Source organism: Plecotus auritus (assembly GCF_963455305.1).
Source record: "Plecotus auritus genome assembly, chromosome: X".
NCBI lineage: Eukaryota > Metazoa > Chordata > Mammalia > Chiroptera > Vespertilionidae > Plecotus > Plecotus auritus.
In genome coordinates this window covers 54,672,392-54,689,625 of record NC_137784.1, presented here as the reverse complement: position 1 = coordinate 54,689,625, position 17,234 = coordinate 54,672,392, and the positions used below count along the sequence as shown (strand labels likewise).

General features: G+C 43.2%; 1 protein-coding gene across 1 annotated transcript in view; it reads right to left on the bottom strand.

Annotated features, from left to right (window-relative positions):
- Nucleotides 1-556: 556 nt before the first annotated feature.
- The window catches only part of DGAT2L6 (diacylglycerol O-acyltransferase 2 like 6), a gene marked incomplete at both ends in the record, with an annotated part of 28,761 nt that continues 12,083 nt past the window's right edge, over nucleotides 557-17,234 (bottom strand). Inside the window, 6 exons of the mRNA XM_080653974.1 lie at nucleotides 557-711; nucleotides 1,125-1,336; nucleotides 7,381-7,555; nucleotides 9,165-9,369; nucleotides 9,709-9,779; nucleotides 10,470-10,580. Coding sequence (XP_080510100.1) covers nucleotides 557-711; nucleotides 1,125-1,336; nucleotides 7,381-7,555; nucleotides 9,165-9,369; nucleotides 9,709-9,779; nucleotides 10,470-10,580 — 929 coding nt within the window. The remainder of the gene's footprint in view (nucleotides 712-1,124; nucleotides 1,337-7,380; nucleotides 7,556-9,164; nucleotides 9,370-9,708; nucleotides 9,780-10,469; nucleotides 10,581-17,234) is intronic.

The following is a 17,234-nucleotide window of genomic DNA, read 5'->3' as shown; positions in this document are numbered from 1 at the left end:
TACAATAGTGAACCAAAAAATAAGTAGGAAATAGTCATATCTGGTTTTATATATCTAGAGCTTTATTTTAATAAAAGAAACAGCATAACTGCATGCAACAGCTTTTGTCAATGCAGAATTGTGTCACAACTGAGGGAATCCTCTCTGCTTGGGTCAGGAAACCACAGTTCAAGTCCCCAGTTTATCTTGTGGTGGTCTCAAATTGTAGGGAACGGGTTTAGGAGGAAACAAACCATCCCTGTTTTCAATAAGTCTTCTAAGTCTAAACCCAAATAGTGATGGTGTCACCAAGGCTCAGGAGGAAGGAGCATAGTGTTCTTTGGCTTCTCATTCTTCTGATTAGAGAGTTGGCTGGAGTCAGGGTTGTTGCCCAGTCTTCCCCTGTTCCTCTAGTTCCTTCCCCCAAACTTGACTCATTGAGTACTTTCTGGCTTGGTTGGCTCCTATCTCACACCTGAGATCCTCTACTCTCCCCAAATTCTTCCTTCCTTCTGTGTGACCTTACTTGGATCCCTCAATGCTTTGAGAGTTCAATAATAGGGAAATTCAGCTCTTGTTATATGATTGTCAGCTCCTGGGTCTCAGAAAGGCCATATTGAACTTTGTGCTGGTCAAACAACTTGCGCAGGGCACTAATGTAGAGTGTGTGGTATTTATCCACTGTCTTCTTGTTTGGCCTCTTAATCCTGGGGATTGGCAGGGGCTCCCCAACTGTGGGGAAGAAGAAACAAGCATCAGAGCTCCCTCCCAACTCAAATTACCCATCCCTCAAAGGGGACCACATACTGAAACTCAGTGTCTGGGTCCCCTCCCCTTTGTTTTTTTTCTTCAGTCCCAACCTCATCCTTTCCCATAATTTCCAAATACCTAACCTCACACATGCTCAGGAGAATGAGAACAAGCTCAGGAGAGTACTGAAGGAATAATGATGCTCTCATGATAGCTGTTGAACTCTGTCCTACTGTGAATGGCCATAACTCTTATCTGTTCAGTCGTCCTCCCCACCCTGCCCTCAACCACACCCAATGGACTTTCCATTGCCCATCACAGCTGTGTTCCAGGTCCCCTGGGACTTGATATGGGAATCAAAAACCAGGGTGGTTCAGAGATACTAGAAATCTCACCAACAGTGGTAATGGGCCGATTGAAAGGCAGGAAGCCCCAGGATTCTTGAGTGAGGCCTCGGCCATGGAAGGTACAGAAATTTAGTCCCAGGATTTTTTTGAATGTGTCCTGGAAGGCTTTTTGGAAGAACCTTAACCATGTGCCCTCAGGGAAGGTCTCTTGATTGTATACCTCATTCTCTCCAAAGGAATAAGAAGGGACAAGGTGTGATCTGCAAAGAACGGGACAGAAGTGTAAGTTCTCCCAGGAAACTTCCCCCAGTGAAATCCTAGCCAAGGTGGGAAACCTGTAAATCTCTCCATTATAGGACAAGAACCCAAATATCTTCAGCTTGTGTCTCATTCTTGCCATCCCCCATCCTCCCAACTGAACCGTTTGTGGGTAGCTGCTACACATTTTCCCATGATTGGAAGAAACCAATCTCAGGCAACCTAACTGCCTTTATTGCACCTGGAATCCAGAGGGATCTTCCTAAACTACGTATCTGGACCTATCGCTCCTCACTTTAAAACTCTTCCAGAGCTCCCAGCTTTACCACATTGCTTAACATGGCCTCTGTTCTGTAGCCCTACCTACCTGGCTAGCTTCCCCTCTCCCCACCTCTTCTTTGCAATCTGCTAAGCCCATACTAAATGTACCAAGTTCTTTGTCTGTGCGTCTTTGTGTATTCTGCTCCCTCTGATGGAAATGCCTTCCTTCTGTCTTCACTTGGTTAATTCTATTTTGCCTTTCAATACTCAGCTCTGATTTCATCCCCTGAAGAAACTTTGACCACCTCCAATTCCCTTCCCCACAATGTGGATTAGGTACTCCTTCCCTAATGCTTACCTTTCTCCTGCACCAACACTATCTTAACTCTAATACAGTCATCTCCTTATCTGTCTGACTCCCCAGTTATCTGTCAAACTAATCAAAGTTGGGAACTGTATCATTTACCTATAAATTCCTAGTGCCTGGCATAGTGCCTGATATGAAAAATTCCCAAGTTCTTTCTCTCTTTTGGTCTGATCGGCAAATCCTACTGATATTTCAATTCACAATTCAGATGTCACCCACTAATGAAACTTTTACTTTGGGTGAAAATCTTTCTATCAACCAGTGCTTTCATGACACTTTGTACATATATCCATTATAACACATCATTCATTCAATACATATTTATTAAATTCTTTCTATGTGCCAGTACTGTTTTAAGCCCTGAGGATACATCATTGAACACAATGGATTAAAAAAAATCTCTGTCATCATGGAGTTTACCTTTTATTGAGGGAAGACAGATAATAAACAATAATAACAAATAAATAAAAGCTGATATATAAATCAAAGTGGTACTATATAAGCAAATGATAAGTGCAATGGGGAAAAGAAAGCAGGATAGTAGGGTTAGACTTTACTGAGAAGACAGACAGCTAGAGCACATGCTCTAAGGCAGGAGCGTATAGCTTGTTGGAGGGACAGCAAGGAAGCCAATATAGCTCTAATGGAGTGAACCAGGGGGAGATTAGTAGGTGATGAGGTCAGAGAGGTGGCCAATGGTGAGATTATTTAAGGTCTTGCAGGATTTTGGAAAGACTTTGGCTTTTGCTTGTAGTGAAATGGGAGTTGTTGGGACATTTGGAATAGTGACATGATTTGACTTATGTTTAATAGGATCATCCTGATAGAGGGAGCATACCTCAACATAATGAAGACCATATATGACCAACCCACAGCCAGCATCATACTCAATGGGCAAAAACTAAAAGTGTTTCCCTTAAGATCAAGAACAATACAGAGATGTCCACTTCACCAGTTTTATTCAACATAGAACTGGAAGTCCTAGCCACAGTAATCAGACAAGAAGAAGAAATAAAAGGCATCTAAATTGGAAAGGAATAAAACTGTCATTATTTGCAGATGACATGATATGTATATAGAAAACCTTAAAGATTCCACCCAAAAATACTAGATTTAATAAATGAATTCATCAAAGTAGCAGGACACAAAATTAATATTCAGAAATTGTATGTACCAATAGTGAACTATCAGAAAGAGAAATTAAGAAAACAATCCCATGTGCTATTGCAACACAAAAAGGTACCTAGGAATCAATTTAACCAAGGAGGTAAAAGACTCAAACTTGGAAAATTATAAGATACTGAAGAAAGAAATTGAAGAAGATACAAATAAGTGGAAGCATATACCGCGTTCACGGATAGAAAAATTAACATCATTAAAATGTCTATATTATCCCAAACAATCTACAGATTCAACACAATTACTATTCAAATAGCAGTGCCATATCTCACAGATATAGAACAAATATTCCAAAAATTTATATGAAATCACAAAAGACCTCAAATAGCCTAGCAATCTTGAGAAAGAAGAACAAGGTTGGAGGGATCACACTACCCGGTATCAAACTATACTACAAGGCCATATTAATCAAAACAGCATGGCATTGGCATGATAACAGGCATATAAAGCAATGGAACAGAATAGGGAGCACAGAAATAAACCCAAGCCTTTATGGTCAATTAATATTTTACAGTCTCTTCAATAAATGGCACTAGAAAAATTAGAAACATGCAAAAAAATGAAACTAAACTACCTTTTTACACCATACACAACAACAAACTTCAAATGGATTAAAGACTTACATGTACAGCATGAAACCATAAAAATCTTAGAAGAAAACGTAGGCAATAAAATTTCAGACATTTCTTGTAGTAACAAGATATATTTGCCAATATATCTCCTTGGACAAGGGAAACAAACAAACAAAAATAAACAAATGGGACTACATAAAACTAAAAACTTTTTTCACAGCAAAGGAAACCATCAACAAAATGAAAAGACAACTTACTGAATAGAAGAACATGTTCCCCAGTGATACATCTAATAAGGGGTTAATATAAAAAATTATAAATAACATACAACTCAACACCAAGAAACATAAACAATCCAATTAAAAAATAGGCAAAGTACCTGAACAAAGACTTCTTCAAAGAGGATATATGGATGGCCAACAGACATATGAAAAGATGCTCAGTGTCACTAATCATCAGAGAGATGCAAATTAAAACCACAATGAGATCTCACCTCACACCTATCGGAATGGCAATCATCAATAAATTCACAAGGGTGTGGGGAGAAGGGAACCCTCGTGCACTATTGGTAGGAATGCATATTGGTATAACCACTGTAGAAAACAGCATTAAGTTTCCTCAAAAAATAAAAAATGGAACTGCCTTTTGACTCGTGATCCCACTTCTAGGAATATATCCCAAGAAACCCAAAACACTAATCCAAAAGAATATATGCACCCATGTGTTCATTGCAGCGTTATTTACAACTAGAGGCCTGATGCATGAAATTTGTGCAAGAGAAGGCCTTCCTTCTCTCTCCGCCCCAGCACCGGCTTCCCTCGCAGCCCCAGCTTCGTCCAGAATGTCGTCCAGAAGGACGTCTGGTCTAATTAGCATATTATGCTTTTATTATTATAGATAGCCAAGATTTGGAAACAGTCCAACTGCCCATCAGCAGATGAGTGGATAAATAAGCTGTGGTACATCTACACAATGAAATACTACCTGGCTATAAAAGAGAATGAACTCTTACCTTTTGCAACAGCATGGATGGACCTGGAGATTATTATGCTAAGTGAAATAAGCCAGTCAGAGAAAGGCAAGTACCATATGATCTCAATTATATGTGGAATCTAATGAACACAATAAACTGATGAACAAAATAGAAACAGAGGCATGGAACAAACTGACAGCTCTGAGAGCAGAGGGGGTTGGGGGCTGGATGAAAGAAGATGAAGGGATTAAGATATATATATATATATATATATATATATATATATATATATATATATATCACATAGACACAGACAACAGTCTGGTGATAGCCAGAGGGGAAAAGGGGGTAGGTAGAGGTAGGAAAAGGGATACATGGAGATGAAAAGAGACTTTGCTTGGGGCTAAGGGTGCATGGTGCAGTGTGCTGATGGCGTTTTGCTGAGTGGTATACTTGAAAGCTATATGGCTTTGTGAACCAATGTCACCCCAATAAATTCAATTAAAAAATAGGATCATCCTAGCTACAGTTGGGAATAGACTCTCGGATGTGGGGGAGGCAAGGATGGAAAGTGGTTGGCTTTTTGGATATATTTTGTAATTATATGTGCATACCAGTATGTCTGTCTTCCCTATTGGACTGAGTTCCTTAAAGGCAAGGACTAGGTCTTATTTATTTTTATATTGTCAATGCATAGTACTATGTCTAGCAGAGAGCAGGTGTTCAATAACTACTGAATAAATTTATTCTATTTCTCAAACCAGATTATATGCTCTTTGGTGGGGAAGGCAGTAATCATGTCTTTTTAAAATAAATTTATTGGGGTAACATCCTATCTAATAAAAGAGTAATATGCAAATTAACCATCACTCTGCTACACAAAAGCCACACCCACCAGCCACGCCCACCAGCCAATCAGGAGCAAATATGCAAATAAACCCAACCAAGATGGCTAGGGCCACAGAGAGCAGGAGGGAGGCTTGGGTTTCCCCGGCAATGGAGGAAGCCAAGCTTTCCGCCTGCCCTTGCGGGCCTAGGCCTCCACTCAAGGCTACAAAGTTTCAATGATAGAAGATACATAAAAACAAACAGAAATGGCGGCAGCCACGGAGCTAGAAAGAGCAGGAGGCTAGGGTTGCCCCCGGCGATGGAGGAAGCCAAGCTTTCTGCACACCCTGGCCGGCCCAGGCCTCCACTTAAGGCTACAAAGTTTCAATTATAGAAGATACATAAATCCCAATAGAAATGGCTGCTGCCACAGAGGGAGCAGAAGGCTTGGCTCCGCTCCAGGCTACAAAGTTTCAATTGTAGAAGATAAATAAACCCCAGATACCAGGGCCTTCGCTTGGGTCGCCAGGGGGTGTGGCCGGCCTGCAAACCACCACAGGCCCCTTGCCCAGGCTGTCCCATGCCCCAAGGGAACCCCCACCCTGATCCGGGACACCCTTCAGGGCAATCCAGCCGGCCCCCACCCGTGCACCAGACCTCTATCCTATCTAATAAAAGAGTAATATGCAAACTGACCATCACTCCAACACACAAGATGGCTGCCCTCATGTGGTCAAAGATCCTGCCCCCATGTGGACACAAGATGGCCACCACAAGATGGCCAGCAAGGGAGGGCAGTTGTGGGTGATCAGGCCAGCAGGTGAGGGCAGTTGGGAGGGACCAGGCCTGCATGGGAGGGCAGTTGGGGGCGATCAAGACTGCAGGGGAGGGCAGTTAAGGGTGACCAAGCTGGCAGAGGAGGGAAGTTGGGGGCGACCAGGCCTGCAGGGAAAGGCAGTTAGGAGGGACCCAGGCCTGCAAGGGAGAGCAGTTGGGGGGGGGACCAGGCCTGCAGGGGAGGGCAGTTAGGGGCAATTGGGCTGGCAGGGGAGCAGTTAGGCATCAATCAGGCTGGCAGGGGAGTGTTTAGGGGGTGATCAGGCTGGCAGGCAGAAGTGGTTAGGGGCAATCAGGAAGGCAAGCAGGCGAGCAGTTGGGAGCCAGCAGTCCTGGATTGTGAGAGGGATGTCCGACTGCCCGTTTAGGACCGATCCCACCAGGCAGTCTGACATCCCTCAAGGGGTCCCAGATTGGAGAGGGTGCAGGCTGGGCTGAGGGACACCCCCCCCTCCCCTGTGCACGAATTTCATGCACCAGGCCTCTAGTTGGTGAATAAAATTATATAGTTTTCAGGTATACAATTCTTACAATATATTATCGGTATGTATTGTGGGTTTACAACCCCCAATTAAGTCTCCTTTCATCAGCATTTATACCCGCTTTGTCCTCTTTTACCTCTTCCCATTTTGCCTTCCCTTAGTAAACATGTCTTACTCATCTTTGCAATCTCTACAACATCAAGCCTAGTGCCTTCCTTGCCCTGAGTAAGGTTTCTCTGCCTCTCAGTTAATAGGTTCATATAGAGTAAATCTGCATTCTCCACACCCCCGGCCAGCAGGCTAATGAGTAAAAGGTAAAGGTCTTCTTCTATTGTTCTTTCTCCAACTTCAAGTAAAATAGTGCCCACTGAAACCTGTCTGGAGGCTAAAACACCTTTAAGATACAATGTGAGGAAGTAGAGATAATTAATCAGAGTGAAGAGGGAGCCCCCTCTAATAGGTTCCCAAGGAAGGACACCATTCTGGAGAGGTGCTACAGAGGATCTATGGCACCCAGACAATAGGGCACAAGAACCTAAGGACCCACCCTGTCTTCAGTGCCAATTTCACAAAACCTTTACGCTGTTTAAGGAAGATGGTAGAAACTCCAGGCCGGCATAAGAGGGCTTCAGCAGCTCCGCCCACCACGATAACCACGGCATTGCCTGAGCCTTTCTGAGACAGCAAATACTTCAAGGCCAACTCACTCACGGGGCACACACCTGTGAAACCAAAGAGTCAACAAACTTGATGTCTGAGGATGGGGTAAAGGGATTCCTCTATGCGGTTTGCCGCTCTGCTGACTAATGAGTTTGCCGACCACTGTCATATACTACCCTTTACCTCTTTGTAGACAATATGCCACAATTGCCTAATCCTCACAGCTTCCAACTACACGGTAACATTTAGTCTAGTCCAGTGGTCGGCAAACTCATTAGTCAACAAAGCGGCAAACCGCGGCTCGTGAGCCACAGTTTGCCGACCACTGCTCTATGCTATTAATGATGGAGACAGTTCTGTTTACTGACTGTTTCCACTCTTCTGTTTTTAACTTCCACATCTTGGGTTACCCTTAGTCTGAGGTTGGTTCTTAGGGTCAGTTGCTTGTGTTGGGAGTCTATGCTACTACAGTTTAGGAGACATTGAGTTCCTCTGCCTACTTCCTCTTACTTCAATAGTATTTAAGCCTATCTCTTATCTCTCTACTCATGAACCACTCTCCCCAGAGTGACAACACTGGAGACTCACCAGAGTTCTCTCTCCTAGGCTGATCAGGACTAGCCACCAACAACCTGCTTCCTCCCTAGAGCACCTGCTGAAGGGGAGCCATTGGATGGGGTTTCTTGAGAGTAGGCAGGCCCAGGAGCCTGCCCAAGCCAAATTGAAATGTAAACAAACCATGGAAAAAGGATGACACCCTATTGTTCATTCAACAACAGTCACAGAGTCTTTCCTCACTCCTGCTTCCCATCTTTGCCCTGAACTTACCTTCTGTTCTCTCCTGGGATGGCAGAAATTGCCTCCAGGCCTCAGTCATTGAGAGAAACTGCTGCTCAAGGTTCATGCCAACCTCAGAGGAGAGTAGAACCATCCTCTGGGACTCTAGTGTTCCCACCTGGTCCCTCCAGATAAATGTATCTTACCTTTTAATATTTGGCTTTAGTTGTTTTCTGGTGTCCAGAGGATGGATATTCATCCAGAGAGAAGGACATTTGTCACAATACCCTGGCTTGAAGCCTCGCATGGGGAGGTTGTCCTTGATTCTGATGGATGTTTATTCTTTATTGCTTGATGTATTATGCAAGTTTGAAGGGGTTCCCAGGAGATGAAGGTCATGGGCCAGGAAAATACCAGCTAATATGAAAGACTTAAAAATGTCTTTAAGACTCCATGGGATGAGAGCTGCTTTACAAATGACTGGCCATAAGAAGCCAATTGATATCCCAGAAAGAATCTGGCAAAATTCATCTGAGCTACCTCTTTCATGACTAATTTTCCCAGACATTTGGGTGTGATATTTGGCATTTGCCTTCTGCTATACACTTGGGCTTGATCCTCAACTCCAGCCTTCTCCTTCCTCCTCTGAATGTATTCATGATAAATCTTATGAATGCCAGTAACTTGCTGCCTAACCAAACCCTGCCTTCCAGATCTTGGACAGAATCTGGTGCTTAGCCACATACTCTCCTTACTGGTCCAGGGGGTTCTGGACTCATTTTCTACTAAGTCCTCTTCCAGCAGGGAGTAAGAATTAGACTGACTCTCAGGGCTTAGTGAGGTTGGAGCCCTGAGGTAGGTCAGACAGAGGATGGAATGATTTCTTATACTCACCCATAGACATCACATATTCTCTCACAATTGGGATCCAGAAGATCCATTCCAAGGTCCCTACAGAAGGAGTGATGCCTGGGAAAATCCGAGCAAAGTCAGTGGCCTCAGTGGCAAAGTTGATGAAGACACCATAAGAGACAATACCATGGGGGTGGTTGGCAATGATATAGTTGTGTTTGGGAGAGAGGTCATGAGTCTTCACCAGCTGTCAGAGGGAGATTGAGTCAGAACAGTGGATAGAAAGAAAGAAAAGAGGACATGCAGATTCATCCCAGCAGGTAACCTGTGTTTCCCCTGGGGAGCCCAAATTCCTGTGCATTGGGATGTTGCCAGGGGTTATGATGCTCAGAGAGGCTGACTTGGGTTTGTCACTGTGAGGAAAGGCTGCTATCCAGCCATCTCCTCACCTGCCCATCCATTTTGGGCCCCAACCCCTGAGCTTTGACCTTCACTACTAGCCACCAAACCCTTTGAAAACATGAAGCTGAGTGGAAAGGGAGAATCTGAGCAACAGGGTCCAAATGCACCCAGAAGGGGTAGTCACCTTTATTGGGAAGTAATTTCGGAAATATTTCCAGAGGGTCCATTTTCGTACCCAAGCTGAACGCCTACCACCTGCAGGTACAGAAGGAAAGGGAAGAACAGGTGAGATACTGACAATTCTTCTACCTTTCCCAGAGGTGAATGGTTCTTCCTACAGTCCTCAGGTCAAAAAAAGGGGCCTTCTTCTCACACTTCCATATTTCTAGGGCACAGAGCTGTAGTTACTGTCCCTGAATCCAACCATGGGAAGCCCCTGCACCTGCCCCAAAACCTCAACATTTTTTGTTTGTTTGTTTTGTTAACCCTCACCCGAGGATATTTTTCCATTGATTTTTAGAGAGAGACACACACACAGAGAAAAATCGATATGAGAGAGACACTTCAATTGGTTGCCTCCACATGCGCTCCCTGACCTAGAATTGAGCCTGCAACTGAGGTAGGTGCCCTTGACTGGAATCGAACCCAGGACCCTTCAATCCTTGTGTTGTATTGACTGAGCCAAACCTCAACCTTTTAATTCTTCCTGGGAAGCCTGGCAGAGACCTCTGTTCCCTGCTGAGCCTTGCTGCCCTCTCTCCTTCCCCTTCCCTCTAACCCCCTGTTGCACTTCCCCCCTCTCCACCACCCCTCCTTTCCTTTCCCTTTCTTTCCTCTCCCCAGTCCTTCTCCCTCTGCCTCTCCCATTCTTTCCCTCCACCTCCCTCCCTGTAGTTATACCCTTGGCACAGACAGACAGGGACCACCACTCTTCCAGTCTCTTACCTTGACTGTGGGTGTTCCAATCATAGGCGAGCCAGGCTAAGGTGAGCACGGGCAAGGTCCAGAAATTAGTGAACACCAGAAAGTAGGGTATAAGGACAATGGGAATAGCTCCTGAGGGGACACAAAAGGTTCACGCCCTTCAGTTCTATTCAATTTTAATATGCCTCTCATAACTCTGATCTTTGCTCTATACTGAAGGAGCAGGTCAAGGCTAGTGTAAGACCCATCTCTCCTTCTCCCTCAATCTCCATCTAGTTCTTCTGTGGTCCAGGTTGGCTGCTGAGTCCCTGGATCAGGTCCCCTTGATGGCTGAGATCTTAATTGAGGAAACAGCAGAACCAAGTTAGCACATTCCAGTGGAGAGGGGCTGCCTGTGGTGCACAGGCTGTTTGTTGCTGAGAGGAAAACTTTTTAGAAACTGCTTTTTACTAAGTTCAATTTTGGCTCATTAACAATGTCTCAGCTTCATTGTTGCGAGGTGGGGGGGATGATCTCTGTTAGCAAAGGGCCACAGAATTCTGTGAAATGCAAATGGATACATCTTATAGCAGTTGGAATTGAATTCCATTTTAAAATCTGCATTCATGAGAAAGGGGCTAAGTACACATCCTATATACTAAAAGCATAATATGCAAATTGACTAAACAGAGGAACGACCCATCGCTATGATGCACACTGACCACCAGGGGGCAGATGCTCAATGCAGGATCTGCCCCCTAGTGGTCAGTGCACTCCCACAGGGGGAGTGCCGCTCAGCCAGAAGTTGGGTTCATGGCTGGCAAGCGCAGCGGTGGTAGCTGGTAGTGGAAGCCTCTCCTGCCTCTGCTGCAGGCGGACATCCCCTGATGGGTCCCAGACTTCGAGAGGGCACAGGCTGGGCTGAGAGACCGACCCCGCTCAGTGCACAAATCTCATGCACCGGGCCTCTAGTATTGTGAATAAAAAAAGAGCGAGCTAAGGGAATGACTTCTTTGACCAGGTAACCACATCATGGTAGAAAATATTTCAGAGAAGGAGAAGAAAATCAAGAGTTACTTACCCATAGGTTTGTCTCTTACATTTTAAGATGAAAATAACAGATGAAAATAAAACAAAACAAAATGACATAATGGGCATTTCTTTAAAAAGTTATGTTATACAATAGAAGAAACCTTATTGATGGGCTGAATTCCCCTTGTAAGAGCTGGCTGAGATGGTTGTTGTAAGCATGCTGATTAAATAGGAGATAGTGGTGGGAGGAATTTTATAAGAAGCCTGTCATGGATGACAGTCTTAACACCTCTGACCCTCATGAAATATGAGAGTTAATTTGCTGGATAAGCTTTAGAAGAAAACTCGATAAAGTTTAATAAGAATGATTATTAATTAAAGGTAGTCTAAGTGTATCCTTTCTTTTATATCTTTCTTCAAATAAATTTACTTTGTATTCCTAACATTTAGAATAGAGCCTTACACACAGAAGGTGTTAACAAATATCTGTAGACTGACTGAAAGATAAATGTTTTCTCTTTTCAAGAGTAGGTGAACTTAAATGATTAGTGTTTAGTCAGCATTTATGTTATTTAAGTGAGCTGTTATTTTTTAAAAGCATAGGTGGATTAATTGTGTGCCTTATATCCGATCTCTTTCAACTACCCACAAGTCCCAAAGGTAATCTAAAAGAGCCATACCTGGAGAAACACCATCCCCCCTAGCTGGTTTGGCTCAGTGGACAGAGCGTCGGCCTGTGGACTGAAGGGTCCCAGGTTCAATTCTGATCAAGGGCACATGCCCGGGTTGCAGGCTCAGTCCCCAGTTGGGGGTGTGCAGGAGGCAGCCAATCAATGATTCTGTCATCATTGATGTTTCTCCCTCTCTGAAATAAAATAACAATATATTAAAAAAAAAAAAAGAGTTCTTGCGCGCAGAGAGGACTGACTGCTGAGTGTGCCGCTGGCTTTCTCTAAAAAAAAAAAAAAAGAAGAAGAAGAAGAAGAAAAGAAGAAAAAAAAAGAGTTCTTGGATTTGACATCAAAAGCACAATATGTAAAAACAAAAACAAACCAAAAAATGATAAATTGGACTTCATCAAATTTAAAAGGTTTTGCTCTAAGAACAACCTTGTTAGAAGAATGAAAAGATAAACACAGGCTGGGATAAAATGTTTGCAAAGCACATATCCAACAAAGAACTTGTATCCAGAATATATAAAGAACTTTCAAAACCCAACAGTGAGAAAACAAACAAGCCAATTGAAAAATTGGCCAAATATTTGAACAAACACTTTACCAAAGAGGATATACAGAAGGCAGATAAGCACATGAAAAGGTGTTAAGCATCATTAAATACAGTCAAACTTCAGTTCTCCAGCGTCTCCCACCTTGAACAATTCAGTTCTCCATCAAGTTGTTCACGGAAAAAAATGTTTCTGCCGGGGACCAAAACTTCAGTTTTTGACCTGATAACCCTTTCATGCTGATAACTCAGCAAGACAAAAAGAGTCTCTGAGGCAACAAAGGAGAGAATGCTTTTGTTGCTGAAGAAGTCAAAGATTAGCACAATTTTAAAACAAAGAGACCATCAAGAATGCCAATATTGCTAAGGGTGTGAAAGTGCTCACAAAACAACAACCACAGGCAATTGAATAGGTAGAAAAACTGTTGTTGATAGGGGCTTTATCACAAGAAACAACAACAGCCTGTAATTATTGGAATCGAGAGTTGCCTAGGCCCTATGCCTAGGCCACATGCGGCGCTCGTCAGCCGCAGTTTGCCGCTCTGTTGACTAATGAGTTTGCCGACCACTGACCTAGACTCTCAATTCCAATAATTACAGGCTGTTGTTGTTCCTTGTGATTAAGGCCCTATCCCAGTGGTCGGCAAACTCATTAGTCAACAGAGCGGCAAACTGCGGCTCGCGAGCCGCATGTGGCTCACGAGCCACAGTTTGCCGACCACTGGCCTAGGGCAATCCAAGAACTCTTTACCTAACCACGGGTCATAAAGGGTTTCTCCTATGTTTTTTACTAAAAGTTTTACACCTAGCACCAGGAATCCTCAGGGCCTACTCAAGAAGGCAAATAATCCTTCCCACTAATATTTACAGGGTAAAATAAGATTGTTGATAGAGTATTAAATTTGACAGTAAAATAGTAGTCAAGTTCTCAGACTAATTTAAATTGGCTACTTGAAATAAGCGAATATTCTAGAAAAATTAATGGTACTGGACAAAAAGCTGTTCCTAAAGTGTTAACTAAAATTTTTATTGGTAGTTCATCTCATGGTAAAATTGCATAACATGTAATGAACCTAAAGCAGTTATATTTTAGTGCAAAAAATTAAAATTTAAAAGCTATCAAGACTACATTATAAAATTTCCAAAAGCCTTCTAATATTTAAATAAAAAAAGGGGGGACAGTAGAAGAATATCATGTAAGTAAATTACATCTAGAAAATTTTTACTTTAGAAAATTAACTTTCATTTGTAATGCTAACAGCAAGACACCTATGAAAAACACACATGGTGTCAAAACTAGCCAAAGGAAAATCGTTTGGGCGAAAAATGAAAAAGGATCCCAAGTCAAATTTATAGAAAAGATTCCTTTATTAACTTTTGGTCGAGAATATGTTTGTATATTTTCAGAAAACAACTCCAAGACCATGTGGATTCCTGCAACAGAGAGGAATTGACAGGACTGTTCCAGCCATGAAGACAGAAGAGAAACAGTCCAGAGATGGAAGACGTTGACGACGCCTTGCCATACTAGCAGTCAGCAGCTGTGCATCGCTGCAGGTTGCCTAGGACCAAACCAGAGAGGGTCGGACCTGCATTACCACCATTTGTCCACCATCCAGAACTGAAATATCATTGCTGACATGTACACATAAGGAACTGTTTGACATTGAAATTGGGACTCAAAAGAACTGTTGGCCCAGAAAGAAACTCACTACAGACTGATTCATTTGCCTCTTAGCATAACCATTATTGCTTGTCTCATTTTCGGTTCTTATAAGTGTATTTCTAGTATCACATGATCTCACTCATCTAGGGGAAATAATGAACAACATAAACTGATGAACAAAAACAGACCCGGAGACAGGGAAGCATCGATCAGACTGTCAAACCTCAGAGGGAAGGTAGGGGAGGGTGGGGGTAAGGGGGAGAGATCAACCAAAGGACTTGTATGCATGAATATAAGCCTAACCAGTGGTCACGGACAACAGGGGGGTAGGGGCATGCGTGGGAGAGGTTTGGGATGGGAATGGGGGGATGAGGACAAATATGTGATACCTTAATCAATAAAGAAATTAATAAAAAAATAAAAGTTTTACAGTTTTGTGTTTTACATTTAGATCTGTAATCCATTTTGAGTTAATTTCTTAATTAAATGTGAGGTTTTGGTCAAGTTTTATTTATTACATACGAATATCCAATTGTTTCAACATCATTTGTTAAAAAGACAATCCTTTCTCCATTGAATTGCTTTGCATCTTTGTCAAAAATGATATGGCCAGAACTTCCAGTCAAGATGCTGGCATAGGTAGAATGCAGTACTTGCATTCTTCCATAACCATATCAAAATTACAGCTAAACTACAGAACAACTATCATTCAAACTAAGGTAGACAGTTAGACAGACATAAGCAGTGCAAGAATTATGGGCCAGATACAGAAGTTCACCAGGTGGAAAACCCCAGGTGCCTAGCAAAGGACAATTGTAGGATGGGACCTTGCCCCCAGGGTGACCTTTCCTCCCCTAGCATATTGTTGGTCATGCGGTTTGGACCCCCTGACCTTTCCTCTCTAGACATAATATCTAAGCCTCAGTTTTATTTCAGCTCCAGGACCAGATAAGCAACAAAAGCAGCCACAGCTGACCTCAGGACCAAATGCATTGGATAATGACCCCCTTTTCTGTTGCCAGCCAATCAATCAGTGGAGACCACAACCCTAAAAGGACACACCTGGAAAACTGCTGAACAGTCTATTGAGACCTTCCCTGGGACTTCCCCTAGAATCTCCACCCTTAAAACCCTTAGGACAGAGTACCCAGTGCTCTCTCCTTTCTGGGAACATGCCGCCCCTTTCCCTCTCCTGCTCCCCAACCCCAGGCACATTACCATTACCTTCCTCACCCCAATCTCCAATTTATAATTTTTTTTTTCCTAAACCCACCTATTCTACAAATTACTTCTTCCAGTTCTGTGATTTTATAAATAATTTTTCTCTTATAGTTTGAGTCTTGGCTCTGAATTCTTTCCTAGCCAGAACGCAAGCTCCGAGATTGCTGAACCCAGGTCCGTTCTGAACACACGGGCCTAACACCTGTTGCTGTTCCTGCTGCCTACAACAAAACTGTCTGAAATATAGTTGCATAGAAGTCCTACAACTAGGAATATAAAGAAGCCACATTGAGACTGGTAGGAGGAGCGGAGACATGGCCCCACACCCACATGTGGTGGATAGGGGTGGAGTCCAGAGAGAGAGAGAGAGAGAGAGAGAGAGAGAGAGAGAGAGAGAGAGAGAGAGAGAAACATTGATGTCAGAGACTAACATCAATCGGCTGCCTCCTGCATGCCCTCTGCTAGGATTGATCCTGAAACGTGAGCATGTGACCTGACTGGGAATCAAACCTTAACCTTTCCATGCATGGGACAATGTTTAACCAACTAAGCTACACCGGCCAGGGCTATACAGAGAACATTTTGACAGTTGTCAGATGGGAGGGTATTGGGGGGTGAGTGAAAAAGGTGAAGGGATTAAGTACAAATTGGTAGTTACAGAATAGTCATGGGATATAAAGTATAGCATAGGAAATATAGTCAGTAATCCTATATAATAAAAGCCTAATATGCTAAGTGTCTGGTCGACCGGTCGGCCATTCATATAATATGCTAATGATATGCTAAGGCCGCTCAACTGCTGGCTATGACATGCACTGACCACCAAGGAGCAGACGCTACAACCAGTAGGTTACCTTGCTGCTGGGGTCCAGCCGATCAGGACTGGGTGAGACAGGCAGGACATGCCCTGAAGCCCTCCCACGGTCCCTCCCCGGATGGCCAACCTCCCACATCTTTCCCCTGCCCCGATTGTGTACCAGTGGGGTCCCTTGGCCTGGCCTGCACCCTCTCGCAATCCAGGACCCCTTGGGGGATGTTGGAGAGCCAGTTTCGGGGGATGAGGCCTAAGCCAGCAGGCGGACATCCCCCGAGGGGTCCCAGACTGTGAGAGGGCACAGGCTGGGCTGAGGGGAACCTGCCCTCCCAGTGCACAAATTTCATGCACTGGGCCTCTAGTATTCTAATAACTCTGTATGTTGTCAGATGGGTACTATATTTTTGGGATAATCACTTTGTAAGTTATATAAATGTCTAATCACTGGGGTGTACGCCTGAAACTAATGTAATATTGTATGTCAACTATAATTGAAAAAATTTTTAAATTATTTAAAATTTAAAAATACAGTAAAATAAAATAATAAAGCCAGGTTGGCATGGCTCAGAGGTTGAGTGCTGACATATGAACCAAGAGGTCACAGTTCAATTCCCAGTCAGGGCACATGCCTGGGTTGTGGACTCAATCCCCATTAAGGAGCATGCAGGAGGCAGCCGATCAATGATTCTCTCTCTCATCAATGATGTTTCTATCTCTCCCTTCTTCTCTCTTAAATCAATAAAAATATATTAAAAAATAAAATTAAAAGGTATGCTTGACACAATAAAGCAAATCATCTTGAGCTTAAAAATAATCAATTGGCTCTGTTCATGTGGATCTATTTCTGCAC